Below are 17,814 nucleotides of genomic sequence, written 5' to 3' on the forward strand. Positions count from 1 at the left end.
TTTTGCAAGTGAGCCCCGTAATGTTAGATTGGGTCTATGCACAGATGGTTTCTCAGCACATGGAAAATTTGGAAGGCAATATTCTTGTTGGCAGTAATTGTTACCCCATATAACTTGCCTCCATGGTTATGTAAGAAGAAGTCGTTTATGTTTTTATCCTTGCTCATTCCGGGTCCTAAAAACCCAAAAGGGAACTTGGATGTGTACATGCAACCCTTGATTGACGAATTGAAATATTTATGGGAAGTAGGTACAATGAAATATGATGTATCCACAAAGCAAAATTTCAAGTTACGAGCTGCCCTTTTATGGACGGTTAGTGACTTTCCTGCGTTTGGGATGTTATCTGGTTGGACTACATCGGGAAAGATAGCTTGTCCATACTACATGGACAAGCATAGATCTTTTTGGCTAGACAACGGCTCTAAAGTATCATGGTTTGATAGTCACCGTCAATTTCTCCCACCTACACATCCTTATAGGAAAAACCGCACTGCTTTCTTCAAAAAAAGAGCAGAAACTCGATTGCCTCCTCCAATATTGACGGGCCATCAACTATGGGACCAGGTTAAGGAGATTCCAAAGTCCATTGATCCAAAAATCCGTTTGACAAAATTAAAAAAGGTTAAGACAGGGTGGCATAAGCAAAGCATCTTTGGGGAGCTTCCTTATTGGAAAGATTTGTTGATTCGACATAATTTAGATGTTATGCACATTGAAAAGAATAATTTTGATCAACTCATCCACACAATAATGAATGTGAAAGATACCGCAGTTGATACAGATAAGGCTCGCTTAGATGTTCAGCGATATTGTAAGCGGAGTAGCTTAGAGCCTATTGAATCTGATGATGGGAGCTTGATCTTCCCAAAAGCACCATACACTCTTGATAAAGCACAACGTAGAGTGTTGTGTGAATGGATAAAAGATCTTAAGTTTCCAGATGGATATGCTTCTGATTTTGGTAGATGTGTGGATTTGCAAGCCTGTAAGATACATGGAATGAAAAGCCATGATTGTCATGTGTTCATGGAAAGGTTGTTGCCCGTTGCAATGAGAGAACTTCTTCTTGATAATGTTTGGAAAGCAGTCACTGAAATCAGCCAATTTTTTCGCGATCTATGCTCTTACACTATTAAAGTTGATGATGTGACTCGTTTAGAAAAAAACATTCCAGAAATCTTATGCAAGTTGGAGAAAATATTCCCACCTGCATTTTTCAATTCAATGGAGCATTTACCCGTTCATTTGCCACATGAAGTAAAAGTGGGTGGTCCTGTGCAATACAGATGGATGTATCCATTTGAGAGGTAATATACATTTTCCCAAGCCACTCCATTGTTTTCAAGTTTCTTCTATATGATTTATAATTTTACATGTGAATGAGTCAATTTAACTTATTTTGTAGATTTCTTAGTCATCTGAAGAAGAAAATTGGTAATAAGGCACGAGTGGAAGGCTCAATTTGCAAGGCTTATCTTGCAGAAGAGATTTCTAACTTTTGTTCTTATTACTTTCAACCTCATGTTGATACGAAATCTAGAGATCTAGGACGCAATGTTGTTGAAGATGATGATCTAGATTCAACTATACCAGAATTATTCCAATTTAGCAAAGGTCATGGCAAAGGTGTCCAAACAAGGTTTTTAGATTCGAAAGAAGTCAAGCATGCACACCACTATGTTCTTTCCAATTGTGGGGTGTTAGGAGAATATGAAAGGTACAAATTTCTATAATTGGTAGTTATTTTATGCAATTTGCTAGATTATTAACGTTTTAAGGTTTATAGGAAGTTTGAAGAGTCGATGATGCAAAAATATCCTGGTATTGACCTACATGATATTTGGAGCAAGTTTTCACATGAATTTTCCAAATGGTTTCAGGATTTTGTAAGTTTTTACAATCAAGTTTCGATATATCATTCGCTAAATATGACTAAGGTTATATATTTTATTAATTAATGGCTTGAATTTGAAATTAGGTTATCGAATCTAATGAGACTGATGAAGTGATTCGAGCACTTGCCATGGGTCCGTTTAGACAAGTCAAAACATGGAGGCAATTTGACATCAATGGTTTTAAGTTTCACACTTTTGATTATGGAAAGCACAAGGCAACTATGAATTATGGTGTGGGTGTAATAAGTGAGGAGGAAATTGATTACTTCGGCATTTTAGAAGAAGTCATTGAGCTGGTCTACTTGGGGACCGTAAATGTCTTCAAAACCGTCTTGTTTAAATGTAATTGGATGGATTCAATGAATGGCATGAATATTCATGAGCAGTATAGATTAGTTGATGTGAACCACTTTAAGAAATACCCTGCATATGATCCTTTTGTTCTAGCACATAAGGTTTATCAAGTGTATTTTACCTCTTATCTAAGCTTAAAGAAAGATAAGAGTCAATGGTGGGCTGTTTTTAAGACTAAAGCTAGGTCAAGTGTGGATGCCCCAATCGATGAGTCAATTTTCCAAGTAGACATTGCTGAGACCCCAACCCTTTGTTCGTCGGATGAGGATGATGGTGTTATGTACGAGGATATGGATGAAATGGAGGAGGACGGCTCAGGTGGTGAAGAGGAAGAACAACATGAAGAAGATGAATGGGATGATACTGAATCTGAATCTGAAGAAGAGGTTGATGGAGAGTTAGGATACACTAACAGCGATGACGAGGACGATGACGAGGATGATGATGATGATGATGTGGATGAAGAAGAAGAATAATTTCTAAGCTTGTAGTTTTCAATTTGTTTTCTTTGTTATGGGCTTATTTGTTTGATAGACAATGTGTTTATCTTATTTGTTTGGTATATGATAAATGTTTTAAAATTTCTAGATCATATTTGTGAGCTTACTTTTTTTTAAAAAAAAATTTTTATTATGGGTTATTATGTATAAAATAATTATTGTGCTTCTGATCTTTCTAGTTCTTTGGAAATGAAATCCTTCATGAAAAATTCAAAATTTGGTCGGGGAGGTAATCAAGGCGGTGTCCGAGCCAATAATCAATCGGTTGATCAAGACAATCATGTGGTCACACGACCGACACCACCACCTTCTAATGGTCCTGTACAAGTAAATTCTAATGTTGATGTTGCTGTTGAGAATGATGTGGCACCACAAAATTTGAATGGAGTGGAACAAGGAAAGATTGAGCTCTCACCAGATGGGCTATGGTCAGTTATATTTATCTATGTATTATATTTGTTGTCTTAGTAGCTTATTATCATTATTTATGCTTGTGCTTAATCTTTCTTGCATCAGGTTTGATGACCATACCGTTAGTGGAAATGTCACAAAATCTTGGAAGGCACACTACAACCACCCATACATGAATTTTACTGAAGTGCCACTTATGGTTAGGGATCGTTGGTTCACTGAGTTTAAGGTATGTTTAGAATTTGAGACATTCTCTTGTATTCATTGCTCTTAAATCATATTAGCCTTAATACTGTGTTTTGTGTTTTGTATGCTGTTCCTTTTGCTCTATCTGTCAAGGACCGATAATTATCAATGTAATTATGCTCAAATTAACTAAGAATTTAGAGGAAAGCTTGATTGATTACTAATTTCTGTTTGGTGCATTAACTTAATGAACTTCGTAATTCTATTAGTCCTAGAAGACTTAGGTTTGATCCTTCTGTAACGGAACAGCTGTCATCGTTGGATTTCTGTTATGGCCTTAAAAAGTACTGAATGTTAAACATGATCTCTGCTTGAACAGATGTCTCTTGCTCTTGCTCTTCCTCAGTCCCTCTCATAGTCTTGCTGTAAACTAATAGAACAGTGAAATGAAAGAGAGGAAAGCTTGAGATTTGTTTGATTAAATGATTGTGAATAACGGCTACAAAGTCTATGGCCAAAAGGTTAAGCCTTGGAGAGCACTACTCCTACTATTACTCTAATATGAATAACACAAATCACATGCCATTCAATTACATTGCTATTCTACTTATACTCAGCTTCCCCTCTCACAAAGACTCTCACACTTAATTGCATTTGTCTTCTACTGCTGCCAAAACAGAACAGCTATCACTACCCACCATAACACCCATACCACTCTCTATAGTGGATGTTTTGTGTCCTGTTCTCTCAGAGGTATGCTGCCGATGTCTTATTATTGTCTTGCTGCCGTTTCTTTCTTCTTTCATACACTCAGATTGTTGGTGTTGTGAGTGCATTTTCTCGTTCTATTGCAATGATATGTAGCTCTGTCAAGTGGTTTAACTTCTAGACACTTATTATATCGAAGAGAATCACTCAATCACATATACCACAGGTTACCTGCCAGTATAATTAATACATATGTATACCTATCAAAACACTCAGACAAGACAAGGATCAGAGAAACCAGAATCTGAACAAGTGTTCTATTGCAGACTGTATTAACAATCCAAAATCATGAGCCAAAATAAATAAAACAACCATTCTGCACTGTGATATCTTTTCATGCTTTCTTTTTATCCTAGAACACGTCTCTAGAATATTGAATTCTGCAGTTTTACGACATGTTTGCTATGTGTAATGCATTGGGGATAGCTGGTTCGGGGATGGACAAATTAGGAATTGCATTACAATTCTATTAAAAGTAGCTTTAGCAGCAAGAAGAGGAAGATCAGTTAAACTATAATCAGAGGAATTAGGAAGACATAAATGATGAAGAATTTTATCAAGTTTCATTTTAGTTTCAATTTGTACCTGAGAGAGATACTCTCAAAAGCTCAATATCAATTATATCTTCGGTAATTCTCATATAATCAATCAAGTTCATCTCCCTCTTATTTTTGCCCAGAATTTTAGTTTATTACACTATATAGAAGAGAATCTAAAATTTTTACCCTGGGATTTATTTCAAACTAGGGAAATATTTATTCTAGGATTCCCCAGTTTGGAGATACAATACAATGTATTGCAAACATTACAACAATACAATGTTGGTAATTTTAGCTTAGTTTATGTTTGAATGCTTAGTTTGATTTATTTCTTTTGTAAAATTTATTTCATTTTATTTCAAACTCTGGGATTTATTTTAAGCATAGGGTATTTCAGATTTGGTCATTTGAATCCAAAGAAAAGCTGGGGAAGAGGTGAATTTTACCTCACAAATTACTTCGGCACTGCCTTCTTTTTCCTTTTCACAAATTAGAAAGTTCACCACTGCCTTCTTTTTCAAGTGCTTTCTCCAACCTCGTTTCAAACGGTGTTGCATCCCAAATCACTTCGGCACTCTATCATAGCCAAAACCACCCCCATTCGTGCTTTCAAAGCCTCTGTCATATCCACACGGACCTGAGCACTCATACTACGAACCATCACAGCCATAATGATGCCATTAGAGTCCCTAATCACAACCCCCAAGCTTACACCCCACCCTTCCAACACCGCTGCATCAGTGTTGATGCGCACAGTGCCAGTAGCAGGGCACCTCCAACAGCCACGACCCACAGCAGCAACACTTCTAATCCCACCAGAGACTACTCTTGTCCTCTTCCTCTTTTAGCATAGTGCAAACAAATGACCAAAGCTGCCTTGTCTGCCCTGTTTCAACGGTCCTCTACCTGACCTTGCCTTAGCCACGGCTTGTTGTTGTTGCTGTTCTGAACCTGCTGTTGTTTCTGTCTCCTGCCTATTTCCCTCAATGTTCTGTTCTTTATTGCTTTTCTATTTTATTCTTGCATTGATCTAAGTTGAGTGTTGCATAATCATTACCACAGATTATTTACATATAAAAAATACTAAGCACAAAGCTTCATAAAAACAGTAACGAATTTTTTAAACCATATAGGTAGCAGACAACTGTTAAATTAATGCATATAACTCTGTATGTTAATTATTTATGTATAATATGCTATTTATGTATAATATGCTATTTTGAGTTAAAATTATAAGCTTTACATGTTAATTATGTGCAGCGTACATATACTTGGAGAACTGAGTTCGATGCTAAGGCTAGGAGAGAATTTGACAAAAAAGCTGGGGATCGACTTAGGGGCACATTGAACCAAGTTTACAAAATGCCTCTCCATAAGGAAGTTAGTTTCATTACTGACAGTGTACGAGCTAAATTCATAAATAAGCGTAAGCATCCTGATTTTCTGAAACGTTCTAACCAAGCAAGAGATAATCGGTTATCTTGCCAAACATTAGAGAAGTTTGACCCTGGCCATCGCCAAGGTAGCATATCTACTCCTCAAGTGGTTAAAAAAATGGTAAGTGTATGATTTTAGCAGCAAACTTATGATTTTATATAAGATTGAAGCAAGTAGAAAATTTTGTTGTATTTTTTTTAGTGCTAACAACTTCTTCTAATACAAGGCAAAGAAAAAGGATGGAATTTTACCAACTGCTGCTGAAGTTTATGAGAGCACTCATTTTGTTTGTGTGGCCAATGATGAAGTTGAATTGATGGGTGACAAGTCTCAAAAAGTCATGGTATGAGTATACTTCTATATTTTGCTAAGATTAAAAAAATATATATATATGGTAATTAATGTTTGGAGATATTATAGATTGTTTATTTGTTTGTGTGATTGAGTTGGAGGATGAGAATGATTTGCCGGCATTAATCATATGATTAATGTGGTATGGCACAATGTGAATTGAGACAGGTTTATTTTGACTAATAACTGCTTACATAAATTATTTTGCTATAAGTCTTGCATTTTTTATTTGAACTTATTTTTTTTTTTTTTATGTTTTTAGTCTTTTTAAGTATTAACATTTGAGATCATAGTTACTAATACATATCTTAATGCAGGGAGAATATATGGAAAAACTTGAGGAATATAAGAACAAAGGAATTGAGATAAACCCCGACAAAGTCTATTTGGAGGTTGTAGGTGGGCAAAAGAAAGGAAAAGTCTACGGTTTAGGGAGTGCTTCACAAATGTATTACAAGAGTGATCCTACTTCTCAATCTACTGCATCATCTTCCACTCCTTCCATGATTTCTTAATTAAGTTCTCAAGTTGACGAACTAAAGAAGATGGCGGAAAAAACCATAACAAGGTAGAAGAAAGCCAAATAATAGAGGCAGAGAGCTTAAAATGTGCTAAGGAATTCGTTGAAAATCATGAGATCGAAAAAGCTACATGGAAGAAGGAAAAATTAGCTATGCAAAAAACATTGCAGGAAATGGCATCACTTGTAAAACAAGTTTACCGTCCTTATAAGCCTCCTACGCCTGCAGTCACCCGCTCTCGTGATACAACTAAGTGCTTTTTATTTTCTTGGTGGTAATTTTATGAACAACTGGTCTTTTACATTGTCATTAATTCTTGTTTGAAGTAGCTTTTTTATATATGGGAGGTGACTTTTGGAACAATTAGTCTAATGAGTTAAATATTGTTTTTTAATACATTGATACAAAATTGATTGATATTTTGGATATTTGAATAAAATTAACATTTTGGTTATTTGAATTTATGCGTGGGTACCTTTTTTTTGTGAATGATATTGGTTGTCGCTAAATTATGGTATCAAATATTGATCGTCAGTCGCAAATATTTAGCGACTGCAAATTTGGTTTAGAGACTGATTGGTTAGTTGCAAAATCATTAGTCTCAGTAGTCGCTAATCTGTCACAAATAATTAGTTTGTAGTTGCAAAAATTTGTTTCGTAAGTAGTTGCTAATCCGTCACAAAAAACATTAGTCTCAGTAGTCGCAAATCCATCGCAATTAAACTAGTCTACGTAGTCGCAAAAGTTTAGTCTCGTAGTCGCAAAAGTTTGGTCTTGTAGTCGCTAATCCGTCGCAAAAGTAGTCTTACAACATTGGTCTAAGTAGTTGCTAATCCGTCGCAAATATTTTACGACGGACAATAATTTAGTTGCTAAAATTTGAAAGTTAGTCGCTAAATGGTAGTTGCAAAGGCGTTGCAAATCCATCGCTAAATTTGCGACTGTCCAAAAATTAGTCGCAAAAATGGATTTGCGACGAGGTCTTTGGCAACGAACCAAAGTAGTTGCAAATTCGTCGCAAATCCATTTTTGCGACGGATTTGCGACTACTTTGGCCGTCGCTAATTACCCTTTTTCTTGTAGTGGACTACAAGCAGAGTTATCTTCGATGGTGTTTCCTAGCTTGCGGAAGACTATCATAGCGGAAATTAGAGGCAGCTACAACCAGAGCGGTCTTCAAGCGGTTGTTACAACAAATGCAGTAGATCAGTTACTCTAGAGACGTGTGCTCAACGGTGTAAGATACGCATTTCTTAACTCTCTTATCTGTTTAACTAACGCTAGTTTGCAGATATCAGCGTTACAAGAATGATTTAGGGTCGTAGAACGCCTTGAATCATTCCCCGTCTTTATCGCTACTTTGACTTTTGTTTTAGAAACCTAAGTTTCTTTAAACTCAGTCAAAGTAGGGGTTTCTGTAGACACCCAATTGTGTCTCCCCAAAACCAAACCTAGTGATGAATACCTTTGGCGGCGAATCATAATCGAATGAAGTGAAAGTGTGAAAAGTCTAGTGCTGCGGTTAGTTTTTATTAAAAATATTTCTTTCTGTTTTTTAAAACCTACTCTATTTTATGAAAATAGCCAATCCAGTTTAGTTTGGTCCATGATAAGGGTCCAATAATAGTGTAGTTGGATGGGGCTCAAAAAGAGCTTTCCAACGATATATTATAAGCCTAATTCCGATGAATAATGAGGAAGCTATAGCCAAAATACTAAACTGGGCTTGGTTTGGTTCTTACCTACGGCCCAATGATCTAGAGGAGGGCCTATAATTATTCCTAAAGCTAGTAGGATAAATTATAGTCTTCTAGAATCATCTTAAAGGTTCTTTTTTTTTCCTAGTAGGATTAGGATTGATAATTATGCTTTACGAGTTTTACTTGGAATAAAATTAATGTTTTTACGAAAATACGATTTTACCCATAAACACGGATTCTATGACTCAGAATTGGATTCCATGTGGAAAACGTGTTAAATACCATTGCACCGCCTGACTACAAGTTCGTCGCCTGGCGACAGGATGAGTTTTATTTCATTTCGAACTCTAAATTTTTTCTATCGTTTCCGGACTATTTTCTTATAAATAGGGTCTTGGACCCTCGTTTTTTAATCATCAACAATCACCTAATTCTCTCTATTCTCTCTCTAAGAAAAAACTTATTCTCTCTCTCTCTCTCTCTCTTTCTAGCCAACCCTTTTACAAACACCATACCGCACTCATTAGATCTAGACACACCTAGCCAAGTTCGAAGTTGCCTTCATTCTAGACGTGAAAGGTTGATAATTTCTGAGGGTTTGATCCCAAATCCAGTCTAAACTTTTTAACTCTTTCTTTCAATTATTTAATTTAATTCTTTGATTTATTATCTCATTGAAGTTTACTAACTCGTGTATTTTGTTATTAGAAAGAGGTACGTACGAGGGTTCAAAGTAAGTACTCCCTCCGTGTTTTTTTAAGTGACACAGTTTGACCGACACAGAGTTTTAGGAGATTTTATTGACTTTAATAAAATAAGATGTTAGTGGGATAGGTTGGAGGAGTAAGAAATGATTAAGTAAAAGAATGTGAGAGGAAGTGGGGACCATGAAAGGAGTGAGAAATGATAAACTAAGATATAGTGGGGTGAAGATATATTATTAAAATGTAAGGAATTTCTAAAAGAGGAAGTGTGTCACTTAAAAAAAGACGGCCGGAAATGGAAAGTGTGTCACTTAAAAAAATACGGAGGGAGTAATTAGCTTGCTCCCTTTTTATTTCAATGTAGAAAGCGTGTTTAGATTTGATTAATTCTTGGTATCATGTTAGGATGTCTTTAATGCTTTCTAGTATCATGTTTAGGGTGCCTTTTATTCTTTCTAATAGCACGTCAGCATCATGTTAGGGTTAAATTTTTTATCTTTATTATTTAGTGACATGCTAGGGTTTGTTATTAATCTTGTTAGTATCATGCCTAGGATCTTGCTATTGTTATTACGCTTTATTATGCCTTATTGTGATATGATGTTTATAATGATTGATATTATGTTATTACTATCATGTTGCTTGATATATATATTTATTGTTATTGCTTGATCACGCCTTTATGCAGGTTTAAGGGGAATTTGTACTTGAAATCGCGCCTAATAAGATAACTAATAATTTGGATCAGGCTAATATGATTTTAATTCAAGTGATCGCCAATAATAGTTTTATTTGTGCATTAATATTCAACCAACATAGATTAAACATGTTTAGGGTTAACCTAATGTTTGTATGTTAGTCAGAAAGCGCACATGAATACGAGTACAATAAAGTAGAAGACTATTTTATAGGGCGTGTTCTTTCTCTTTTAAATTGGATTTGTACCCTCATCCCCGAAGACCAGTCTTGGTTCTAGACCTATTGGAGTTGACAATCTCATGGATCGGTGTAACCTTCACCCTATGAACGGTTTACAAGTTCCTAAAACTTGTTGGCGACTCTTTTGCTCTTGTTTCCTTCCCTTTGGACGCCACCATGCTTAAGTGTATGAACACAGTGGGGTTCAAGTTTGGAGTAATGCTTGAAATATTCCTTACAAGTATGTTGAGGAGTAACAAGTAGAGTTTGAGGAGGAGGAGGAGGAGGAGGTGAGGAAAGTGGAAAAAGTGGAGCAAAAGTAACAGTTGGATGTCGAACTATAGGAGAGGGAGAAGGTGAAAGGAATGGTGTCCTACGAACAAGTGTATTATTCTAATAGTGGGTTTAGAATTATTAGAAAGCTAATATATTCAGTAAAGTCAAGTGATCAGAATGCCTAGGTGGAGGCCGCTTCCGATCAATAATATTAATGCATAATTAATATTACAGCTTAATCTTAACTGAACCCTTCGTGTCACACCCAAGCAACTAACGAGCCGAAGCGACGAATTAATTCGGAAGGAATTAATGAGTCGACCGAGTAATTTATATTTAGACGTCGTAAATTCGAGCTTGGAGCGTCGAAACCGAGCGTCGGAGAATCTCAAATGTCGAGCCAAAATTTAGGATTTGGCGAGACGGAAAAATGTTTCAAGTAACAAGTAAAATCCTAGCCACGCGAAAGGCTAGGGAAGCGCGCCAAATAGGTGTGTGCCACGTGGCAGCACGCCACGTGGCAGCGCATGTGGCAAGTTGCTGTGGACCTGAGTGTCGGGTCATGGACACGGGCCAAAAGAAAGTGGCCCAACTAAACCCAACTTGGGGCTCAAGGTTGGGTGACACATGGTCAGTTCACAATGCATGTGAAATGCTTTGGGGACCAAGTGAGAAAATGGTCCTCACCTAACCATGTGACACTTGTTACTTGTTCCTTGGTTTATTTAACTAAGCGTTGTATTCATCAATCTTTCCATGTGGGATCTTTTTGTGAAAAAGTCCCACATTGAAAGATGAGTGGAATTCATAAGGAAGCTTTCCTTATAAATAGCCAAGGCATGGCATGGGATTGGTCACTTGAGTAAGAGTTGGAAAAGGCATCACTAGTACGGATAACCTTTGAACTCAAGAGTTGAAAAAGGCATCACCATTGTGAAAACCTTTGAACTCAATTACTCGGGTTTCGGTCGGGCCTTGCTAACCCCAAGGCATTGGACCCAGTCGGTGTTCTTGTTCTGGGTGGATCTCCTCGTAAGTCATCGTATTTTCGAGGCTTGCTTTCAAGTAAGAGCCCTAGTGGTCTGGCAAAGCACGCTTCAAAGGTATATTTATTATCTTAATCTTGTCATTAAGTTAATTATGTTTATGGTTTTATTTATTGCGAGTGCGGTCTTGTTTTCGGGGTTTCTTCCGCGGTGAGTCGGACTCACCAAACCCCAACAGTGGTATCAGAGCCTCGCTTGTTTATTTTTAAAATCATATTATTTTTTAAGGTGTTTTTATGGCTTAATTTTTCTGATTTTAAGTTGCTAATTAGATTAGTAGCTCGTTTTATCTATTTTAACCTCGTATTAGAGCTGACTTCAGCCCCAGAACCCAGATTTTGACCCAAAAATAGTAAATTTTGGGTGGAAAAGGCATTCTGCAAATGGTTTTACCCTTTCTGTTCTCGGTTTTTAGCCAAAAAAACGACCAGAAATGCACTTTTCGAGGGATTTTTCATTTTGACGAAAAATTTTAAGTTTTTCTAACCTTGAAAATTAATTGCATATATATGGTGATTATGTAATTGGTTCAATCCTTATTTTATATGCAATTTTAAACCACTTTAGGCATTATAACTTGGTAGTAATTTGTGTTTGAAAGCTTGGTTTTTTTTTTTTTACATAATTGCAAATTAATTGCATTAAGTGTGAGTTTGTTGTTCTTTGAGGCTTCTAAGTACTAAAGATTCAATCATTAATTATGTTAAGTGATTGAAACTTTGAGTTACTAAATTCCATGAATTTTTGTTGAACTGATTTAATCATTTTTAAATTGATTGGAATCATAAAGTTTGAAACTTGTGATAGAAAATTGTTTATTTTCATATTGGAAGATATAATTTTTCAAGGATTCACAAGTATTGATGTTGGAGTCTTTATTGAACTTTTGTTAATTTTTCCAACTCCCTTTTATTTTGTCAAAATCTCAAGATTAATTTAAATTGAATAAATTAATAGTGAGTAATTGCGCTATTATTTTGTTGCACCAAGTTAAACCAATTTTATTAAAGAATGGTTCTTGGAATAATTTTTGGTTTTATACACTTGGATGAATTTATTTAAGTTGGACTTGTTAAATTTTCATTTTCCCTCATAATTAATTGATTCTAAAATTAATTTAGAATTGATTAAACATATCACACAAAATCGGAATTTTTCCTAAGGCATGAGCACCACAAATCGAGGCCGAAGAAGCCCCGAGCTAGCTCTCGGCCAGCCGGACTTAACGCAACCATGGGCTGCCGAGGCTGCTCGGGTACCTCGATATATGGTGCTGCTGTGTGCCATGTTTGGGGTTGCTATGTGTGCACTCCTTGGCGCACCATGGCAGCCTTGTGGCTAGCCATGGGTAAGCCGTTTACGGTGCATGCATTTGAGCTTCCTTTGAGGGTTGATTTTTGTGCATAACTTAGTACAAAATTAAGGGAAATATGCGTAGACATTGTTTGTAAAGCAATGTGGTGCAATGAGATCGTGCGAGTTGTGTGCGAGTTGTGAGCACTCCAAGTCTTAGTGCTAGGCACTTGGATATTTTGGCCTACGTAAATTTTTTACCGAATTAAATATTTTATTAATTTAATTTAATTTGGTTTTAATTATTTTAATAAATTTTGGAGGCTACGCCTCGGTTTTATGAGTGGCATTTGCAAAATTTATTTTGGCAAATAATTGGGTTTTACCGGCTTAATTAATTGGATTAATTAAGTTGGATCCGAAATTTAGTGGGAGCTTCAAATATTAATTGCGCTTATTTACATAATCGGTTATAACTACTTTGACTAGCTTAGTTTTAATTAGGCGTGTTAATTGGATTAACCACCTAGATTAGTTACTAGTTACCTCGTGTTTATGCATTGTTACTTGTTTATCGTTGTAAAATGCATGGGCCATTCACAAATAGTGAATGGATGAATGGAATGTATACTCTCATAGGTTTTATGAAATGGCAACTAGTGGGACCCGACTAGGATAGAATATACGGACTACATGTCGTGATGTATTTTTGTAGATCTAAATACGGTCTACGCACCATTGAGTATTTTTCTATCTTAATGTTCAGATTAGTCCTAATTGTAGATACTAGTAGTTTCATAATTTTGGTAAAGTCTATGAAGACGGAGGTTTTTGGAAGACGAAGCCATGAAGATGCAAAAGAAGACCTTTTGAAGACTTGAAGAATTCAAGGGGTCATGCTAGTTGCCAATATGCATCTTATACTTATGCTTTATATATTTATGCTTGTGCTTATATATGAATGCTTAGGTTTTCATTATGTTGCGATGATTAATTAAGTTCACTTAAATCAACCAACATAGAAATCCTAGGTCCCTTATAATATTGAGTAAAACTTGTCTTTCCAAAACAACACTTACCAAGTGAACGAGGGTGATGGTGGGCTACGCCAAAGCGAAGTACCATCCCTACTCCAAGGAACGTAAGGCACACCGGGTATGCATGTTGGTTTTGGTTGTACTTAACAATATGAGTGATGGAGTCCATACATATCGAGGCAAAAGAGATAATTCGTCAAGAGAGCATTAGATGCGACAATTATCTAACCAGGAGTGGCTTGGAGCCATTAGCAAAGAGTTGCTTACCTTAGAAGATTGAGTGTTAAGACAAGCCAAAGCATGCTTAACCACTCATTGCTTCTTTGGATCTTGGATTCGCCTTATTTTTGCCAAATAGGGACTTTTTATGCGTGAACAAGACGTTTAATAAGATTGAAGTTTGCATGAATGCTCTTAAATTTCGAACTTATTATGTTCTTGATAAATGGTTATACTTTGCACTTATATTTGTAGTGTACTAAATCAAATTATATTGTTTTCATGATTGGTAATGGAAATCTTTGAGGATGGTTCTCAAAGAAAAGGAAAAGCATCTCTAAAATACAATTCTCATAAATGACTTTTATAACTAAGTCCGAAAGGACGGTTGGACATCATGTATTTAAAATACTAGGTAGCTTTGATAAAACATGAAGTATTGAGTTGAACCAACATATCTTTTCGCTTCATACATACATGAGTAGGACTCATTGATGTAGTAATTCAAGCATGAATTAAAGGAAAAGATGGAACTTTGTTTTACGGCGCACTAGGTGCTTGATAATGCCTGACAAAGTATAAAAGTCAAGGTACTTACAGAAATGGTTCTTAAAGTAAGGAAATGATATATTGTATGATAATAAATATAGGAAACAAGGAACAAAGAAAAGGAATTAGATTCCGTTTCAACTCATGAGTTCATGTTATTGTGGTTAACTTAGCAACTCGTTATCTTCACAAGTATCGGATACTGCTTGATTGTTCCACTTTGATAGTGACCTTAAACCATTGAAGTTAAGCTAAATTATCGACTTACAAGCTTAAAATGAAGCAAGAAGAGCTACATAAAGTTGTAAGGTCGTATGCTTTGTTTAAAGACATTTTGAACTAAAGGCTAGAACGAATAATGGTTATTATTATGTTCCATAATCAGCAAATGATCCGTTCACATACAGAAAGACTCACATTCAAAGTAAAAAAAAAAAAAAAAAAAAAAAAAAAAAAAACAAAAAAAGAAAAAGAAAAAGCAATAGTTGCGAATGTATTTGGATGGCATGGTTATCTAAGCCATGAGTCAAGGTTGCTTGGTTATAAACAAACAGTTCCTTAACATGATAAACTCACTAAGTTCAAGTCATGGGCATGACTTGCGTTCCGAACATCTATAGCAATGTCACATCGACAAGAACGTACTCAAGGCTCTATTACATAGGCTCTTGATAGTTGTTTGATTCGAAATCGTTCTAAGACAAGCAAGTCTTACTTTTTGAAACTGACAAATCAAATAGCTATTGTACTTGGTATAGACAATTGACTCCGAAGGCTAAAGAGGATTCAATTACATCAACGTTTCACAAAGAATTTGAAAGGATATGGCTATATTCATAAAATGTGAACAAACATGACCTGAGTAGCTCAAGAGTTAAGTGAAGTACATAATCGACTTGGCAAGATATCAAAACGTCTAGAATAGATCGAGCGATGTTTGCTTGAGCCAAGCGTGACCATCTCAAAGTAATGAATGGAAAATTTTCATAAACAAACTCCACAAAGTATATCCTCATGGAGACCTCGATGTCTTTTGAAAATGACTTAAACGATGATGGTTCACAACTCTTCCTATAAAGTTCTTAAAGATTTGCACAAATGACTAATGTTACACTAAACAAAATGTCGAAGATAAGAAAGGACGTCATATTCAGTTATGGATAGAAATAACTTCTAAGTGTCTTTTCAAGTATTTTTCTAAGCCTCTTAGTCTCAGTGGGAGTTCACTAGCTCAGTGGGAGCTAAGTGGCTCAGTGGGAGTTCACTAGCTCATTGGAAGCTAGGTGGCTCAGTGGGAGCTAAATGACTCACCAAAGGCTAAGATAGCTCAAGTGGAAGCTAACTGTTTGTTTCACAACGAACTTTTAACCAAAGATAATATACATGTCTCTTTGTAAGCATTCGAGTGAGACTACGGGCATTGCCACTACAACCTAATTGAGAACATAAAGTTTATTGCTCTAAGGGGCGTCTTTCTGGAAAGTAACACATTTCCAAAACGACAAGTGGGAGGAAAATGAGCTCGATGACCATCGAGCTTTAGCAACAAACTAGAACTGAGAATCTCGGAAGACCTTAAAAGGACTTCGTGAGAATGCTTGATCAAGAATACTCAAAAGGAATTTACAAGTGCCTCAAATGAGAATTCATTACTCACAAAACATCAGAAATGTTGGAGTAAAATCAACATAGTAAAAGGGCTTTTGAAGCGCCTTAAAACTCAGTGTTTGATGCAATTGCCTCGTATAGGTATAGAATTCACCAAAGTCTTGGATTGAATTCTATAAATTTCTATTAAGTTAGAAATAAAAGACTTACAAGCATACTATTTACTATTAGATAGTAAAGGAATAATGTCTTGTAAGATAGCTACGACAAATCCGAATTCCGAATAATAAAAGAGGCCATGAAAATCCGAGACAGATCCCATGTTTGAAAATCATGTTTGAAACTTGATTAATTTGCATGAAGGGTGAAAGACCTATCGATTGCAAATAAGTTTTCAAGGAGAAAACTAAAAACTGTGGAAATGTATATGCATACATAGCTAGATTGGTTAAAAAGGATATAATTAAATTCACGGAGTTGATTTTAATACAAACCCATTCACTAATTGGAATGTGTAAGTCTTTTCGTGATTGATCTAGCGAAATTGCACATATGAAATATGGCAAAATAGATACCAAAACCGCCTTCCCAAAGTGGGATTTTTGAAGTGACTATAGAATAGTCTAAGGGTTTTGAAAATCTTAATAATGCTAGATTTGAAAGCAAGCTCATGGAATTCGTCATGGGATTAAAGGTCTAACGAGAGCTTTACAAACTCTATTGTCAAATAACTATCAAATGCTAAATGCTTAGATTTGAAAGTATTGTCGACAATGGACCGAGCTAAAGGCGATACTTAGTATATATTGGGAATTAAGTTCTATGGTATAGACTTAATTAAATGTTTAAACGAGTAAAGGAATTTACCATATTAAAAATGAAGGACTTTGAAAGGCTTTCGACCCATATGTATAAAACTAAGTAATTGTTTGAACTAAGTATAAGCTAGGCTAAATACTAAGTCAAACAAGAAAGACTCTAGTAAGAGACTTTCAGCCATATCACATAGCGAACAATTTAGCAAGACTCAGTGAAACTGAATGAGCTAAAAGGTCAAATTGATGGAACAAAGATTGAGAATCATTCTACAATTAAACTCATCATGTAAAGCTATGATATGGAATCGTCACACAACTTACTTGCTTAGAGCATGTGAAGTACGTATATAGTACCAATCAACTTGAATCTAAGTATCAAATCATTAGATTATAGTCAAGAACATCCAAAACACTTGAATAAGTAATTGGATGAGTTTCTTGACGCATGGAAATAAATATAATTTGAGCATTGATGATGCAAGCACAAACCTTAATAAGGATGAAATCCTTAACAAGGAAGCCATTTGTAAGCATGAGGTAAGAAGCGTTGTGGCTTGAGAATGGTAACATGGATGTGCATCCATGTATAATGTGCGGAAATTTAAGGTAAATTTCCATGATCACAAGTGATTAGGATATACCAAATTGTTGTGAGCTGTTTGGAGTGAAACTCAAACAAAG

The 17,814-nt window shown here is 35.7% G+C and overlaps 1 protein-coding gene and 1 long non-coding RNA gene across 2 annotated transcripts; both read left to right on the top strand.

The window, feature by feature from the left end:
- The first annotated feature begins 1,586 nt into the window (after window positions 1-1,586).
- LOC145630774 (uncharacterized) lies at window positions 1,587-2,052 on the top strand. The gene is made up of 3 exons (XR_014112241.1): window positions 1,587-1,720; window positions 1,790-1,889; window positions 1,982-2,052. It is a non-coding gene; the product is annotated as an uncharacterized LOC145630774 (long non-coding RNA).
- An 889-nt stretch (window positions 2,053-2,941) lies between these two features.
- Window positions 2,942-7,289, top strand: LOC145632927 (uncharacterized). Its single transcript, XM_081685249.1, has 5 exons — window positions 2,942-3,180; window positions 3,269-3,392; window positions 5,917-6,213; window positions 6,320-6,436; window positions 6,762-7,289. The coding sequence occupies exons 1-5, from the start codon at window positions 2,942-2,944 to the stop codon at window positions 6,957-6,959; spliced, it is 975 nt and encodes a 324-aa protein (XP_081541375.1). The 3' UTR covers window positions 6,960-7,289.
- The last annotated feature ends 10,525 nt before the right edge of the window (window positions 7,290-17,814 follow it).

The sequence above is a fragment of the Chenopodium album genome, chromosome 5 (assembly GCF_948465745.1).
Source record: "Chenopodium album chromosome 5, dcCheAlbu1.1, whole genome shotgun sequence".
Classification (NCBI taxonomy): Eukaryota; Viridiplantae; Streptophyta; class Magnoliopsida; order Caryophyllales; family Amaranthaceae; genus Chenopodium; species Chenopodium album.

Bases quoted from the DNA above. Each gene is read 5' to 3' on its own strand.
- LOC145632927 (XM_081685249.1), top strand. From the start codon at position 2,942: ATGAAATCCTTCATGAAAAATTCAAAATTTGGTCGGGGAGGTAATCAA. The intron at 3,181-3,268 runs GTCAGTTATATT...TTCTTGCATCAG, and splicing joins CTCTCACCAGATGGGCTATG to GTTTGATGACCATACCGTTA. The intron at 6,437-6,761 runs GTATGAGTATAC...ATCTTAATGCAG, and splicing joins ACAAGTCTCAAAAAGTCATG to GGAGAATATATGGAAAAACT.